Genomic DNA, 15,904 nt, shown 5'->3' with positions numbered 1-15,904 from the left:
TTGATAATCGATAATCGGTTTAGAATCAATAATCGATGTAGAAATGAATCGTTGACCTCTGAATCGGAATCCAACCCCTACGAAAAAAATCCAAATTAAATAATCATAAAAAACATTGTAAAAAGGGTGAATATCATGTATGGATTAAAAAAAACTGACATCCACAGCAAACACATATCTGTGCAATATATATTCCGCTTTTAGATTCCCACTATTACAATGAGAATATGTAACATTGGAAACTGAGACATGCCATTCGAAGGCCCAGTGAAATGTGCTCACATGTGGAGATCTGAATGTCCAAACAGAACCCAACCTGATATTTTGAACACTCAAGGAGACCATTTTCTGACACACAATGTCCCTATTGACATTATATCTTTTCACAGGAGGCATTCTGATCCCTCGAACAAACCAAAATGGGAGGGATATCTTGCAGCTCTGTCGAAATCTGGGTCTGTACATTGCCAACAGTAGGTTTACGAGGGGACTCATGATTCACATTTTGCTCACCTCTTGGGAATAGTTCTGTCGACTACATGGTAACAGGTATAAACACATTTTCTGATGAACCATTAACATCTCTGTCTGACCATAGCCAAATCACTATGTATCTAAAATAGAGAAGGAATAACACCACATCTACCCAGCCCAGCAAGCGAACCCACCTCAGGAATCCATACAGATGGGCCCCAAACAGAACTTTCAATCTTGCAGTGAATAATTTAAGAGAAATAGCACACAGGGCTTATTATGCCATAAAGCAACACATTCCTGTAGAAATTTCAATCTCAATCTGGCTCAAAATGTGGGGTCCACTTCCAAATCAAGAATTCAACAAATGAGATGAACATCCAATTGAGACCCTGCATGCAGAGTTCTGCAAAATAATTTTAAAAGTACCGAGATGAGCCATAAACAATGCATGCACTGCAGAATTAGGCCAATATCCATTCATGATAAAAAATGTAAAAAATACAGAAAAGGGCAATTCAATTCTGGATACACTTGAAAAGCAGTGACCCCCACTCCTACCATCATAAAGACCAGAAATACCAAGAGTTGAGCAAAGAAACAACTGGCCATCGGCCTGAGTTAGAATTTGATTGTAATAGAAGTTGAATTCAGGAAGACGAGCTCTTGTCTGTGGCAGGAAAACGACCACATTTTAATGTTTTAAAGGAAGGGAAACGTGATTGCTGTAAGTGTTTTTATTTTAATATAATGTTTTTTGAAGTATGGGGGCGTTAAACACTGCTTTGCCTGTAGTCTTAGAGAAAGCCACTCTGCCACACAGACATAATAAGATTTTTTTCTGACGTCTGACGATGAGTAGCCACTTGAGCGCGCGTACGGAAGGAAACAGATATAATAGGCACCTCTCTTGACCAATTGAATTTCACATAGGCCCGCCTACTGACACTTCTTCCGTTTTCCAAACCAACGCTACTTCCTTTCCGCCCGTACGAGCTCTGCCGTGAACACGACATACCACGCTCTCAGAAAAGTGAGTATTGGATTAAGTCTTATTTTGTGCATAACCACAAAGGGTTGTAGCTAAAAATGTGACGTAAACTGTGCCTTTGACCATGTTCATATAAATAGTGGATATACATTGATGTGAAGCGAAGATTTTATGTTTATTTACTCAAGGATGCTAGCTGCTGTCCGCTAATGCTAGCTCCCTTGGAATACCATGCGTGTCCTTTTAGAGTCCCCGCTTTCACAGTTAATGGGGGAAATGTTGAATGCTGTAGTGATAACTGTACAGCGTTAATGCAGTTGTATTTCTAACAAGGGGTCGCACATTTCTTGCATGAAGTAAAAATGTACGAACGAAAAAAACGGTTAGGCAACTTGGTACTTATATCAAGATATGTTTGATTTAACGGGTTGGGTTTAATGTGTGTGTTTGCGTTTTTATTTCAGGATGCGTTACGTAGCTGCTTACCTGCTCGCGTCCCTCAGTGGCAAGGATAGCCCAAATGCCGCCGACATCAAGAAAATCCTTGAAAGCGTTGGTATCGAGGCCGATGACACACGCTTGGACAAGGTATATTTGTCTCAGCGTGACATATTGACAGTAAAGCGGGTCGAACCCTAGATTTACCGACATGACTGACGGTCTTGATTTCGTAAATGTGTTGTCAGTGTGAGATTCTGAAAAGTTAACCAGCAACAGATTTACAATAGTTCAGACCATCTCAATAAATGTTTGGGTTTGCCACATTTTCTGTAGGATGCCAGTGTAAAGCACTGTTGGCAGATCAGATGTTTCAGAGTTGCTCCCATTTGAATGCCCTGCACATACTTAATTCACCAGTGCGGTGGTTATCAGAAGGCTAATCAAATCATTATAAGTTCTCAATGTAATCTTGAACATGTTACACTTGCAGGTCGTCTCCGAACTCAGTGGCAAGAGTGTTGAGGAGGTGATCGCTCAGGGTAAGTTTGTTTATATTCATTCCAGCAAAGAAACGGCCATAAAAACCAATATGTGTTTCCAACTAACCGTAACCTGGTACACACCATGTAGATTGTGTTGTCCTGGATATTAATGCATCTCTTGCTCCATAGGCTACGGTAAACTGGCCAGCGTACCCTCCGGAGGAGCTGTGGCTGTTGCCGCCTCCGCAGGTGGAGGTGGTGGTGCCGCTGCGCCTGCTGCCGCAGGTTAGTTGCTCCTATAGGGCTGTGGGATGCTACTGCGCTCAGTACGACCAACCAGTTGGATGTAGTCTCACATGCTTGTTCACTTGTGTTTTAGAAGGGTAGTATAATCTAAGATGTGTATCATGACCTGCTACTGGGACTAGGAAGATTACCTCTGGTTATTGATCATGAATATCATGTTGCCCCCAACTTTTCACTTTAACTGGGCACCATTGATCCTTTATTGAAAGTAAATATGCTGTGGGTATAGTATTAGTGAGTAGCTATTCACAGGTATGCTGATGCTCTTTCCAAAGTACTCATCAGCAAAGTCAGTCAGTAATCCCTGTGCAAGGAACACAACCCTCTATATATTTTTTACACATGAGAGCTAGATTTCCTACTTCAAGTGTAATCTAGCCAAATTCAGGATGTCAGTTTGTTGTTTTTGCCATGTTGGCCCTCTGACACCTGTCCTTCTATCCCCAGCTGCTGAGGAGAAGGAAGAGAAGAAGGAGGAGTCTGAGGAAGGATCCGATGATGACATGGGATTCGGACTTTTCGATTAAACTCTCTGAACCAAGCTAATAAAATATTTGTATAAACGGCCATTTCTGAGACTTGATTTCTGAAAATCATTGCACAGCCACGGCTGTGTTACTCTTCACCAGTTTCATCTGCTTGACCTGCTTCTCTTGAACACATAAGTAATAAGTCATAGACCAAAAGAACCCTGTAGTTTCTCAGCAGGTACTGTAAAGCAACTAATGGTGGATAGTTATGATTGTATCGTTATGCTGCTACACAGGCATTTGGGAGGCGAGTGTAATAACATTTAGTTTGCTGTGAAGTTCTAAAATGTCTGAAGCGTTTGGAATAGGATATTGGGAGATTGCAGAACTTCAGTTGAACACAGGTCTTAAAGGTATATGGAGGCATTTAGGAGTTTAGTTTTTTCCGATACAACTTAATTAAGAAAAGCTCAGGCCTTAACTCGGCACCATCTTAGAACTAAATGTGTTGTACTTTGAGGGATTGGTTATTGACCAACATTTGTACTGGTTACCATAAATTGTATCTTGGGCTACACTGCTAATTTTGAAAGTTGTTTGTGCTTTTTGTGATGAAGGTTTACTTTTCAACCAAAGTTAACTTCATGAGGTCTAGTCAAAGAACTTATTTGCTTCACAATCTGAAAAGCTGTAGTGTCACTTTAACAAGCCTCAGGATGGCTACGTTTTAAATGAACTTACCTTTGGTACTGGATTTCCACCTTTCGTGATGGGAATGGTAACCAATGTAATTATTTTATCTGTATACATCAGAATTATGTTTATTGGCCAAGTACATTTTCACATACAAGGAATTTGACTCTGGGTTTAGTGGCTCTCAATGTACTTACACTGAAATATACAGTAAAACAACAGTTTAGGATTAAATAAATATAATAAAATAATTTGTAGTCAACTGTTCATTAGAGTGATGGCAAGGGTGAAGAAACTGTGCCTGTATCTGGTGGTTTTGGTGTACTGCCAGAGGGGAGGAGTCGGAAAAGATTATGTCCAGGGTGTGAGGGTTCTGCAATGATCTTCCCTGCCCGTTTCCTGGCTCTGGAGGTATGCAGGTCGGCATCAATAATCATTTATGCAGACCTGACTGTCCGTTGTAGTCTGTTCCTGTCCAGTTTGGTGGCGATCCAAACCAGACCGTGATGGATGTGCAGAGAACAGACTAAACTAGAAAATGCATCTCCTGAAGGAAATACCAGCGCATGAAATGCAAAAGTTAGGAAAGGAAGAAGAAAAGAAAGAAGAGTGAAAGAAGGAAATAAGAAAGGAAAGAAGAGTGGAAGAAGGAAAGAAGAAAGGAAAGAAGAGTGAAGAAAGGAGAGAAGAGAGGATGAAGGAAAGAAGAGTGAAAGAAGGAAAGAAGAAAAGAAAGAAGAGTGAAGAAAGGAAAGAAGAGTGGAAGAAGAAAAGAAAGAAGAGTGAAAGAAGGAAATAATAGTTGAAGAAGGAAAGAAGAGTGAAAGAAGGAAATAAGAAAGGAGAGTGAAGAAAGGAAAGAAAAGTGAAAGAAGGAAAGAAGAGTGGAAGAAGGAAAGAAGAGTGGAAGAGAAAAAGAGTGAAAATATTGAAAAAAGGAGATAAAAATGGAGTGAAGAAGAGAGATTGAGTGTGAGAGAAAGTAGACTGAGAGGGATAGAGAGAAAGAGGGAGAGATGGAGAGAAAAAAAAGTAGAGAATGGAAGGTGTCTTAATGTTCCTAGTTACAGTTAAATTGAGAGGGACAGAGAAGAGGTTCCTTTGATTTGGTGCAGCTGTCAGTGAAGCACAGGTGCAAGCCAGTTTAAAGACCCTATTATGATGTCATAATGGCCCAATGTAAGTCAATGGGAAAATTTAGATTCGTTTTTATTTAATATCTTAAAAAGTATAAAGTTTAGAAAAGTGAAAAATACATAGCATAAGTGTCCTTTACAAGGCCTACGCGACAAAGTTTGAATGAAGTTTCTACGTTAAGCGGTTCGGGCTGAATTAATCGCAGAAAAAGGTAAGAAGAATAAGAAGAAGAAGAAGAAGAAAATGCCTAGGAATAACAATACAGGGCATTTCATGCACTGTAATGAATGCAGTGTTAAACTGGATCAGCAGCTGAGGCAGGTTGTACTTCCTGAGCTGGCGCAAATCAGAATCAGATTTTATTGGCCAAGTAAGTTTGCACAAACAGGGAATTTGACTTGGTAAACTGACTCAATGTGCTTACACAAAATATACATTACAACACAATACAAAAACAAACAATGGTCTATGAGGTTTATGAAAGTATAGGAGCTCTGAATTGTTACAATAGTGCAAAGAAGAAGTGGAGAGTGCAAGAAGTGCATGGATAAATATATATGCTACAGTGGATAAATATATATGTTACTATGGGTTAGTTGTTCAATAGTGAGACGGCGAGGGAGAAGAAACTGTTTTTGTGTCTGGAGGTTTTTGTGAAACTGATCTGTAGCGCCTACCTGACTCTGGCGGTGCTCAGAAGTTACATTTCCATTTACATTGTGTCATATCAAAATCAATAATCTGATCAGTCTACAGGGCTAGCATCTAGCAATGGGGACCTTTGATTTTATGTTTTTACACTCTTGTCAAACAAGTTTCCTGGCTATACACACATGCTCTTTTTAAACCATTGCATTCTTTGTCTTGACCCCACTCCCTCTTTCAACCGGACCCCATTGAGGTCACCTGGAAGATAAAAGGTAATATCCAGTATTTAATATACATGCTTGACCCCTGAACAAAATCCTCCATAGTTGATTTTCAAAGTGAAAAGTAAATAGAACTTGTAAAAAAATCATGGTTTTAATACAGCGGTGTGGCGAACATGAAGCAGTTTTGCAAAAACAAGTGTAATACAGAAAAGCTGTGTGTAGAGACAAGTGTCATGTAGGGTCAGGCAGAAAGGCCTGTGTGCAGAGAGGAGTGTCTTCTGAGGTCAAACAGAAAGGCCTGTTCCCAGAGGTGAGGCTTGTTTTCGAAAACAGGCCTACAGCCAGGTGCAGGCTGTGGAAGACAGCAAAGCATTCCTAGAGGGGTCTCGGGATAAGAGATGCATACAAGTCAAGGGCAGACGAAGCCTCCCAAAAAGTCGTAAACAGATTCTCTGAATCATTAGCAAGGACACAAACCAGCTCTCACAAGTCAACATTGTCTTAAAATGTTTCTCTGCAACAACTGAGCAGAATACATTTACATTTAGTCATTTAGAAGACGCTTTTGTCCAAAGCGACTTACAAGGGAGAGAACAGTCAGACTAAGAGCAATAAAAACCTGGTGTAACAATAAATACTTCTTTACATAAGAAATAGAAAAACGACATAGAAAGAAAAAAGATGTGCAGGAATGTAACTGCTGAAGTGCAAGTTAAGCACTAGTCAAGGTGCCAGTTAGGAAGGGAGGTCCTCTCTGAAGAATATTCTGAGTGGCTGAGCTTGTATAATATGTAAAGGTTTGAGTGAATATTCTGATTCGGCCTTCTGACACTCATTGAAGTATCAACTCTAAGATTTGAAGAGGTTGTTTCGTAACAACAAATTCCTGCAGCAAACAGACATTTTTTATGCAATTTTACTGAACATCATGAACTTAAAGCTAAAAGAAGAAAGAAAAACAGTAATTGTGGCATGTGCAAAAGCTTGTGCATCCTTCCACTTGTAAAGACATGAACTTGTCAGTCTCATTTCACTTGTTAGAACTTTCAAAGCAGATCAGGAATTGTCATTTGTAATGGTCAGCTCATGGCAATTCCAGTGGATTTATGATAAACAAATCTGTTATTTCCACAGGGATGCCCAAACTTCTCGATACAACTACACCTCGGATCCTGGCATAACATTGAGAGGAAGAAGAACTGGCCATCCTCCCTGGACTGCTCAGTCAGTTCCCAGAAAAACAAATAGAACAAATCCACTCCATGCCCGGGTGAATAGCTGAAGGGCAGATGCAGTCAGTGGGAGAACAGATCTCTGCTCATCACGATGAGGCCGGACCGCAGCACATCTTCCTCTATAAGCCATGTTTAAACACAGTGCCAGGTGAACGCTTGGGCAGGGAGATAGAGAATATACTACAATGGCAATCCTATAATGGTGTGCGATTATAAGAGCTTTACCTTCTTACATAAATGGTCGTGATCTGCTGTCATCAGCTGCACCATTGCAAGGGCAAGTGAGGGGAAGGGAACGACCTTTGAACTGTGTTCAAAGGTAAGGGTTGTTTTAGGCCTTTGGTTTTAGAGTGTTGTTTAAGGTATTTTATATAGGCGTCTAGAAGAGAAACTATTCTAATTTCACCTGACCATCAGAATCTAAGCAAATCACTGATACAAATTCTAATATGGTAAGCATGAAGACATTTTTTATTTGACAACGGCACTACATATTGCTTCTTAAATGGATGAATAATAGGTGTTTGCATCGTCACAAGGATATGGTTTAGTAATACAGCATCAGTATTAATTATTCTGTCTTCTATTATTTTATCTATTCTATGTTAATATGACCTTTTGAACTGGTTTCAGATATTTACCACCAGGGGGCGATATGCACCAGGATTGCCTAAGGGTAGACCTGGTAGGGAAGATTTCAGTCAGACTAGACCAGTTAAGAGGAACAAACTGGCATAAAAGAAATTGTCTCTTTGATTCTCTTTTTCAGGAAGCAAGCAGGGAAGCAAAACTGACTGACTAAAATACCCTTGTTTTCGTGGTAAACTAAAACAGAAGTAAAACTGTTCTGATCATAAAAGCTCAAAATGAGAAAAGGATGAAAAGTCCCTTAAAGCCATACACTTCCTATTTCAACCGTTGCTCAGGCCTGCATATGGGGGGTTCGCTTATTTCTCTGAGACAAGGGTGTTTGAAAGACTTGTCCTTCACTAATTTGTACGTATATATGTATGTATATATGTGTAAATAATCCCTGTGTATTAGTATGTGTGCCTGTATATAGATATTCATTTCTTGATAGTATAACACTCTCCACCCATGTGTTGCATGGTTACCACCTATAACTGATCTTCTGTCCAAAGAAACCAAAGAAAGACTCATGATCTCTTGTGGAAGGTAAATTGGTAAAGTTCAAAAGTGTAAAACTATTTCAATTATTTCTATTCAGTTTTTAGAATATACTTTTATGGGTAAAAAAATGGCTTTCTTCATATTGTAGTATTTGAACTTAACGCAGCACACCTCCACAGGTTTAAATGATGATGTGAAATAACGATAATGAGTTTTTAATTTGTGGGCACGGTCCCTAAACGCCTTCCAAAGCAACAAATACTTACAAACTGGTTTTACAAAGTACATTCACCTCACCCCCAAAGTGAGAGGAAGTTTTAATTCACACTTCCCTCTTCACAGCACAAAGGCAACTAAGAACAAAATAACTGAATAATAGTAGTGTCACTTGTACGACCCAACCCTGTTTAACCAACCTGGAAAAAATGAAGCTTGAATGAATATATACTTGTTTACACTTGTTATATTGTTCTACTCTCCTCCCTTTTCGAGGCATCTAGACCGTAGTTGTTAATAGGTCAGCCATGGCCTACTGGTTAGGGTTTCAGGCCGGAAACCGTAGGATTGCCGGTTTGATCCCCGACCAGTAGGAAAAATGGGCGGGGGGGGGGGGGGTAGTGGTAGACCACTGCTCTACCATGCCCACATCCACGGCTGAAGTGCCCTTGAGCAAGGCACCTAACCCCGATCACTGCTCCCCGGGCGCCGCCAGTCAGCTCACTGCTCCGGGTTAGTGTGTAACCTCACTTCACTGTGTGTGTGTCACTTCCCTGGATGGGTTAAATGCAGAGGTGGATTTCAGAGTGTGTGTGTGTCTAGACCACCTCCGCCATAGAGAGGACTTTCACTTCATACTTCAATATTTACAGTTCCTTTTTCATGTTACAAGACAACACAGACAGTCAGAATCCAGAGGGTTCCCTTTATTTGGTTTGATAATAACATCAGTAATAAAACACAACAAAAGCCAAGGACGGGCGCGTCAACCACTGAAGACAAGCAAAAACAATGATGATAAAATCTATGGCTTATGGGAACTGTGTTTTTTTTGGGGGACAGCAGGGTGCAGGAGAACAAGCAGAGTGTTGATAGGGGCCAACTGACTGGTCTTAACAGCAGATGACCAAAGAGCTTGAGCTAAAGAGATTCATGCAGCCAGGTGGGAGGTGGGAGTGGGGACTGGGGGTTGGGAGGAGGGATGGTTTAGCTGCTCTCTTTGCCCAGCGTGTGCTTGTCGAACAGGTACTCGGCCATGCCGTTCTGGGGGGCACCCATGCGGCGCAGGTTGGTCACCCAGTCTGCCAGCTCCTTGATGGACTTCACCTGCTCGTCCAGGTAGTGTGTCTCGATGAAATCACACATCTGTGAGGGAGAACAGCAGATCGTGAGGGCCAGGAGGACGTTTAAAAGTTGTAACCTTCCCCCATAACCAGATGACATGGTATTGGCTACAGAGATCCATCACAGGTAAGTGGCTTCTAGGTGTATGTGTGTGTACTTACGTGAGGATCAACGCGCTCGGAAGCGACCTTGTGGAGGTCCAGCAGGGACTGGTTGACACTCTTCTCCAGCTGGAGGGCACATTCCAGTGCCTCCACTCCACTTCCCCACTCATCCCTTTCAGGCTTCTGTAGGCCACACAACACCAGCACACACACACACACTTGTTCAGTGACACAACCTCAAATTCACATCTTATTCGGACACACTACCCTCAACCCTGTCGGGGGGCTTTTCACAAAGTATGGAAACATCGCAACAATTTAGTGAAATCCACATTGGGACTTTCCACTGAGGTATGAGTCCTGGAAACCCAGATTTTACTGACCACAGTTGTCTGGCTGACTAAATGTTTCACTTTGTAAAGTGCATTTGGGCGTCATTATTCCTCATCCATCCGTTTAAATTCAGTAACTAACTACTTTTGCTTAAAAGGAATTGTGGCCAAAGTGCTTTTTTGGCATTTCGGTTTTCCTATCTTCTGTCATGATGGGTTTGTCTGTGAAAAAACTGTGATATTACGAGACGTTCCCTTTCAGTTGAGGTTTAATGTCTTTGAGAGATAGGTGCTCCACCCTTCACTCCCTCAGTATCTACGCTGCCCTGTTAGTCACCTCCCTTTGTGGGCTCTATATCTCCCCAATGCACACCAACACAAACACAAACACGCGCTCACACTCAAAAACTGGCATTCACACACACACACACACACACACACACACACACACACACACACACAGAAAGCTCATAAAAAAGCTATCCAACAGTTTATATGCAAACACACTCACCCACAGACATGCATAAGGGCACGCATTCACACCAAGTTAGATTAAATACACACCCTGATGTCCTGCAGGAAGATCCTGCCACCCCTCTGGTTCTGGAGTTTCATGAGTTTCTCAGCATGTTCACGCTCCTCGTGAGACTGGGCACGGAAAAACTTGGCAAAATTATGCAGAGCCTGGTCATCCCTGTCAAAGTAGTATGCCTGGATAGGAGAAAGAGGGCAACTTCACATGAGTGTGGAGAAACATGGCATACTTGGGGTTTAAATAAGGGAAGAGAAAGAGCCAGCCATCACTGTTCCTTCAAATTAAACAAATGGCAACACATTGGTAGAATTTGTATGTAGGACTACATACAAATTCTACCAATGTGTTGCCATTTGTTTAATTTCAGAGTATGACTTCATACTCTGAAAATGCTCGCTATCTCCAGGTAAGGTAAGGGCAAGCCATGAATGAACTTTGACTTTTTTTTTTTTTTTATCTACAACCAAGTATGTGAACCCACTGCTCCCAGGTTTAACTGAGGTAAACAGTCACTCACCCACTTCATGCCCTAGTCATCCAAGTTCAATCTGCCCTTGCTGCATAAGACACCACCCCTCCTCTCATTTCAGCAGTTTTCAACCCTTCTTTCTGTAGGTTTTGTAGTTTCTCTTACCATAGACAGGTAGACATAGGAGGCATACAGCTCCAGGTTGATTTGACGGTTGACGGCTGCCTCGCAGTCCTGGTGGAAATTCTGTCTCACCTGAGCGGTCATATTTCTAGAAAATATATATATAAAAGAATAACACATAAACAGATGTGATAAAAAAGGTCAAAGCTGCACTGAAAGATAGATATTTACAATTTTAACAGGGTCAACCGCCCAGTACAGTGGCCACGTGGGGAAATGAGGGACACCCCACATATTTAATATGAAAGTTTGATACGAAACGACGTGTACGAAAATCGCGTCACTTATTTGTTCAATACGAGACTACCCGGTACGATAAGGAACGGTTGGCAACCCTACCATTCCGGATGTCCTCATACAAGGTCGTCAGGAAACTAAAAGGCTGTGATGACAGAAATGTGATGATAAAAGAAACCAACAGTGTGTTTCATTTTACGTGATCGTTTTCACCAAAAAATGAATCTGATGACGTCCTTGGAGAGTTAACAGGAAATTGGGTAATGCTCCTTCAGTCTGGAGTGTATGTGTAAGGGCCGATGATGAAATACAGGGAATTAACATTGGGTTTAATGTTTTCATGTACTACCTTCTGGGACATCGGGATTCGAATCTAACGTTACATACACACGTCTAATCCTAAACATGAATCCACCTTCTCTGCAATAGAAATGTATACGTGACCCAAACTATGAGGTTGCAATTATTGAGCAAGTTGATTGTATAAACTGACTACTTTAAAAAAAGTTGACTTATTCCACTGCCGTTAACGTTCAACTTCTTATCTGACCCGATACAGCGGCAGAGCACGTGACAAGAAAAACTGGCACCAAGTGTCTTGTAAAGATAGTTATCAATTAAGTGTTTACCGTGGGCTTGACTTTTGGACTGCCTTGGCTGCCACTCAAATTTTCTTTATGGATAGGTAGAGACGTCAAAGAGTTGGGCAATATTGTAAATTATCAACTTTATAGCTCAGATTTGCGCTATAATGTAATAAAACATATTGAACTCTCGACTGTTTTTGGCCAGTTTCTTAAAAATCATGCAGGTATTAACTCTGTTACGATAGTAGCTTAAGAAGACACGGCACCGTGGGTAAAGCGTAAACAGTTTGTAGTGACCAATGGCACCGACAAGATACGTAAACAAACGCTTCAGTATAGCTAGCTAAGTAGCGTTGTGAGTTCTAGCACACACACACACACAAGTGCATTTTAGTACGTTTTTCTCCTTAGGCTAAACACGAAAATGTGTCAGCATTTTTTGAAAAAGACTAGGCATAATGAAGGTAGACAAGTCATGACCGGGTAACTGAATATCATCTCAAGCGTCCTTTTTCAACTTCATTAAAATTGTCCAAGGGAGGCCCCGCCATAGTCCAGCTAACACTAACAATACGACTATGCTAGCGACCTACCGTTTACATTTTCATACAGACTATTCATAGGTTGGTAGGATAGTGGTGCGTTTATCATAAAATAACACTTACCTTTTTTGATTATCTTCGTGTTAAAAGGCAATGTTTTCGTTGAAAGCTTGCAAGTAGCACAGTCCGAATAAAGCTAACGTTAACTTGCTAATGTTATTTCGTCTTCGAAGTGAGAAGTGCCTTCTTTTTAAGCGATATCTAATAAGCTTGTGCTGCAATTATACTTAAATCAAAAATGGTGATAAATGAGGCGCAAGTTCAGACAAAAGTAGGGTTGCCGTTCAAGCACTGTTGAAGCAGGTAACCTTCACTCTGTCCGTGATAGATGTGACTTTCACCGTGTGGCGCAGTCAGAAGGATATGAAGTAATGACGTAGGTGTGGACCGCCTTCTTCGAGCGGCTAGCCTATGAGAAAAGCTCACCTATGCATAATGTCTGAGGCTGCATTCGTGGTAACTGCGCAAAGTCAAACAAAAGTTTAGAATTCATTTTTCTTACTGTAATCATAATATAGGCCTACATTATTTCAGTGGTCAGGATAATGTCTAGACAGAAGCCTAGTCCTCAAGTCCAAGGTGTTTGTGAGGAACAAATTTATCTTGAATTAAAATACATATAATAAAGACCAGTACTATAACCATTTTGTGTTGAATAAAAAAATCATATTACAGTAAACATGATCATGTAAAGTATACAAATTAAATGCATATGCCTACCACTACCGGCTTCTGTTTAATCATTTTCAGGTACTTCTATCATCCTTATTGGCCCATTTAGAACATTAAGGATAAGATGCTAAATACACTAGTAAACAGCATCAAAAGTCTATTGCATTTTATTTCTGTTAAAAACAGCATCTTTCAAGCAACACAATAATCTAAAATGTACAATCAGTTTGTCATCAGATACAAAAGTTATATGTCTGCATGCTTTTAAAGAGACCATAAAGTTATTCCAGTCATTGCCAGCATCATCATTCATTGGTTATGTTTGGTACCTCCTGCTTTTAAACCATTAAATGTGAATTAAATCGTAGACTTTTCTCCCAATAAAATATTTTATTGTTAGTTGAATTGTTCTCGTGACTGCTTTAAACCTATGCTGGTAATATGTAAGCCTCTGAGGTTGCAGTTTTCAATGACTAATGTTTATGCCTATAGGCCTAACTCAAAATGTAATTGCAGTTGATGGAATCAGGAACCATTGCATTCACAGACATCTGTAAGTCTTTTCTGGTGCATTTAGTTTGCTTCTAATGCTTCATGGACTTTCTTGAATACTTATTTCCATATCTTAAATATCTCGGTTTTTGTTTTTGAAAAAGTGGTAATTTTCCTCCTGAATATCTCCATAAATATGCAGAATATGTCTTGTTTAATTGAAGTACGGGTATCAAGAAAAATGTGTTGTTCTCATAATACTCAACACGCATTGTGAAAGCAGAATGGTCTTGTGACAAAAGGTCATTTTGGGAATTTAGTAACTGGGTCTGTTTGGAAGTTGCACAATTAAGTCTTAGGAATGATGCGTCACTGCTTTAGTCATTGTGAGCGTGAAGGGTTCAGCACATGTTGTTAAATGACTCTTTGCCTGCCATGACTTAGCATTTTATATAACCATGACAAAGTGGGAATGTATGAGTTAAGTCAGAATTATATATGACAATGCACACACCTACTTTTGGCATCCTTTTGGCGAACATTTGCGTGTGTGTTTATATCAAATTTTAAGACGTGGATATTATGTTTATCACACAACTTAATCTCGCTATTCTGACCCTATGTGTTATATGGCAGGTGTCAGCCTGGAAGAGAGAAAGAGAGAGAGAGAGAGAAAGAGCGAGAGAGAGAGAGAGAGAGAAAGAAAGAGAGAGAGAGAGAGAGAGAGAGAGAGAGAGAGAGAGAGAGAGAGAGAGAGAGAGAGAGAGAGAGAGAGACGACAGAGAGTATGTGTCTGTGCGTGATGGATTCAGGTATGGGAGGAACCTCTAGATCAGCTCCTCTGAGGTGTTTAATGACACAGCCTGCCCATTGGTCCACTATCATTACCACAACCCACCATCAATTTGACAACATGGTAAATACAGTCGGTTGGAGAAATATAGTCATGTAAGCATTTTGACAACCTTATGTGAACCATGTAAAAGTCACTCTGCAATGTATATTTTCAAAACTTACATTTAGTCATCTTCTAAATTCTTGTTCAAGTATTTGTGACAATTATGTTTTGCCAATCAGTGCTTGAAGTGTAAAGAAGCATCATGATAGTGAGGTGTGTTTTGATTGGGAAACCATATTGATTTTTGTCGATACTGCTACTGTTATAAGTGTCATATTATTTCATTAAAGTTACAAAGTGTGCTGTAGCGAGGGGTGCCAAACACGCACTCTGACTGCAACGCCAAAGACCCAGGCTCATTGGTATGGCAGTCAGAGCACATACTTATGTGTAGTGATGGCACATCGCCACACTGACCTCACCTTTGGGAAGCACACCCTTGCGCTTCACGCAAACAGGCATTCCTTGCGGATCCACCAACCATACTTATCCCATCCAGAGCGCCCCACACACAAGTGCTTCACCCATCTATGGGGTCCCTCACACAGGGGTCAACTTACCTGGGGGTGCCTCATACAGTTTTACGGGCATGTCTGCAATGACCTTACAGCAAGCCATCCCACTTCTGCCACCATTTGTAGCCAAGGGTGAGCGTAGTCACCCTACCCGGCCTCCAAACCAGGTCTACAGGGCTGCCAAAGGTGCACTCTGACCGCACTCTGACCGTTTTTATTCTATCGGTCCTTTCTTTCAGATGTGTCTGAATAAGAGCTGAAAATCCATCAGTACTGTTTTACAGTGGGACATTTCCCCCTGGTGGCCAGGAAAGAGTCTCACACAACCAAATGTAACCAATGGCTGATGATCAGAATCAGAATCAGAATCAGGTTTTATTGGCCAAGTAAGTTTGCACAAACAAGGAATTTGATTTGGTAAAGTGGCTCTCAGTGTGCTTACACAAAATATACATTTCAACTCAATACAAAACCAATACAGTACAAAAACAAACAGTGCAATGGTCTAAGAAGTTTAAGAAAGTATATACAGGAGCTGTGAATTGTTACATCAATAGTGAAAAGAAGAAGTGGAGAGTGCAAGAAGTGCAGGGATAAAATAAATATATATGCTACAGTGGGTAAGCTGTTCAGTAGTGAGACGGCGAGGGGGAAGAAACTGTTTTTGTGTCTGGAGGTTTTTGTGAACAGTGATCTGTAGCGTCT

General features: G+C 40.8%; 2 protein-coding genes across 2 annotated transcripts; one reads left to right on the top strand and one right to left on the bottom strand.

Annotated features, from left to right (window-relative positions):
• Positions 1-1,416: 1,416 nt before the first annotated feature.
• On the top strand, positions 1,417-3,263 carry rplp2b (ribosomal protein, large P2 b). Its single transcript, XM_080843022.1, has 5 exons — positions 1,417-1,507; positions 1,930-2,053; positions 2,397-2,445; positions 2,578-2,673; positions 3,142-3,263. Exons 2-5 carry the CDS (start codon positions 1,931-1,933, stop codon positions 3,219-3,221), a joined length of 348 nt encoding a protein of 115 aa, XP_080699148.1. The 5' UTR covers positions 1,417-1,507; position 1,930; the 3' UTR covers positions 3,222-3,263.
• Positions 3,264-9,140: 5,877 nt separating this feature from the next.
• Positions 9,141-12,967, bottom strand: fth1a (ferritin, heavy polypeptide 1a). The gene is made up of 5 exons (XM_080843930.1): positions 12,686-12,967; positions 11,179-11,284; positions 10,574-10,720; positions 9,735-9,860; positions 9,141-9,594 (listed from the first exon to the last, which is right to left on the bottom strand). Exons 2-5 carry the CDS (start codon positions 11,278-11,280, stop codon positions 9,436-9,438), a joined length of 534 nt encoding a protein of 177 aa, XP_080700056.1. The 5' UTR covers positions 11,281-11,284; positions 12,686-12,967; the 3' UTR covers positions 9,141-9,435.
• Between the last annotated feature and the right edge of the window lie 2,937 nt (positions 12,968-15,904).

This window comes from Sprattus sprattus (genome assembly GCF_963457725.1).
Source record: "Sprattus sprattus genome assembly, chromosome: 8".
Taxonomy (NCBI): Eukaryota; Metazoa; Chordata; class Actinopteri; order Clupeiformes; family Clupeidae; genus Sprattus; species Sprattus sprattus.
This window is presented reverse-complemented; position numbering and strand designations above follow the sequence as displayed.

Excerpts from the sequence above, each read along its gene's own strand:
- fth1a (XM_080843930.1), bottom strand. The coding sequence starts at position 11,280 with ATGACCGCTCAGGTGAGACAGAATTTCCACCAGGACTGCGAGGCAGCC. Across the intron at positions 10,721-11,178 it reads CCTATGTCTACCTGTCTATG|GCATACTACTTTGACAGGGA; the intron begins GTAAGAGAAACT and ends TCTCCTATCCAG. Across the intron at positions 9,595-9,734 it reads CCGAGCGCGTTGATCCTCAC|ATGTGTGATTTCATCGAGAC; the intron begins GTAAGTACACAC and ends TCTCCCTCACAG.
- rplp2b (XM_080843022.1), top strand. The coding sequence starts at position 1,931 with ATGCGTTACGTAGCTGCTTACCTGCTCGCGTCCCTCAGTGGCAAGGAT. Across the intron at positions 2,446-2,577 it reads TGAGGAGGTGATCGCTCAGG|GCTACGGTAAACTGGCCAGC; the intron begins GTAAGTTTGTTT and ends CTTGCTCCATAG. Across the intron at positions 2,674-3,141 it reads CGCTGCGCCTGCTGCCGCAG|CTGCTGAGGAGAAGGAAGAG; the intron begins GTTAGTTGCTCC and ends TTCTATCCCCAG.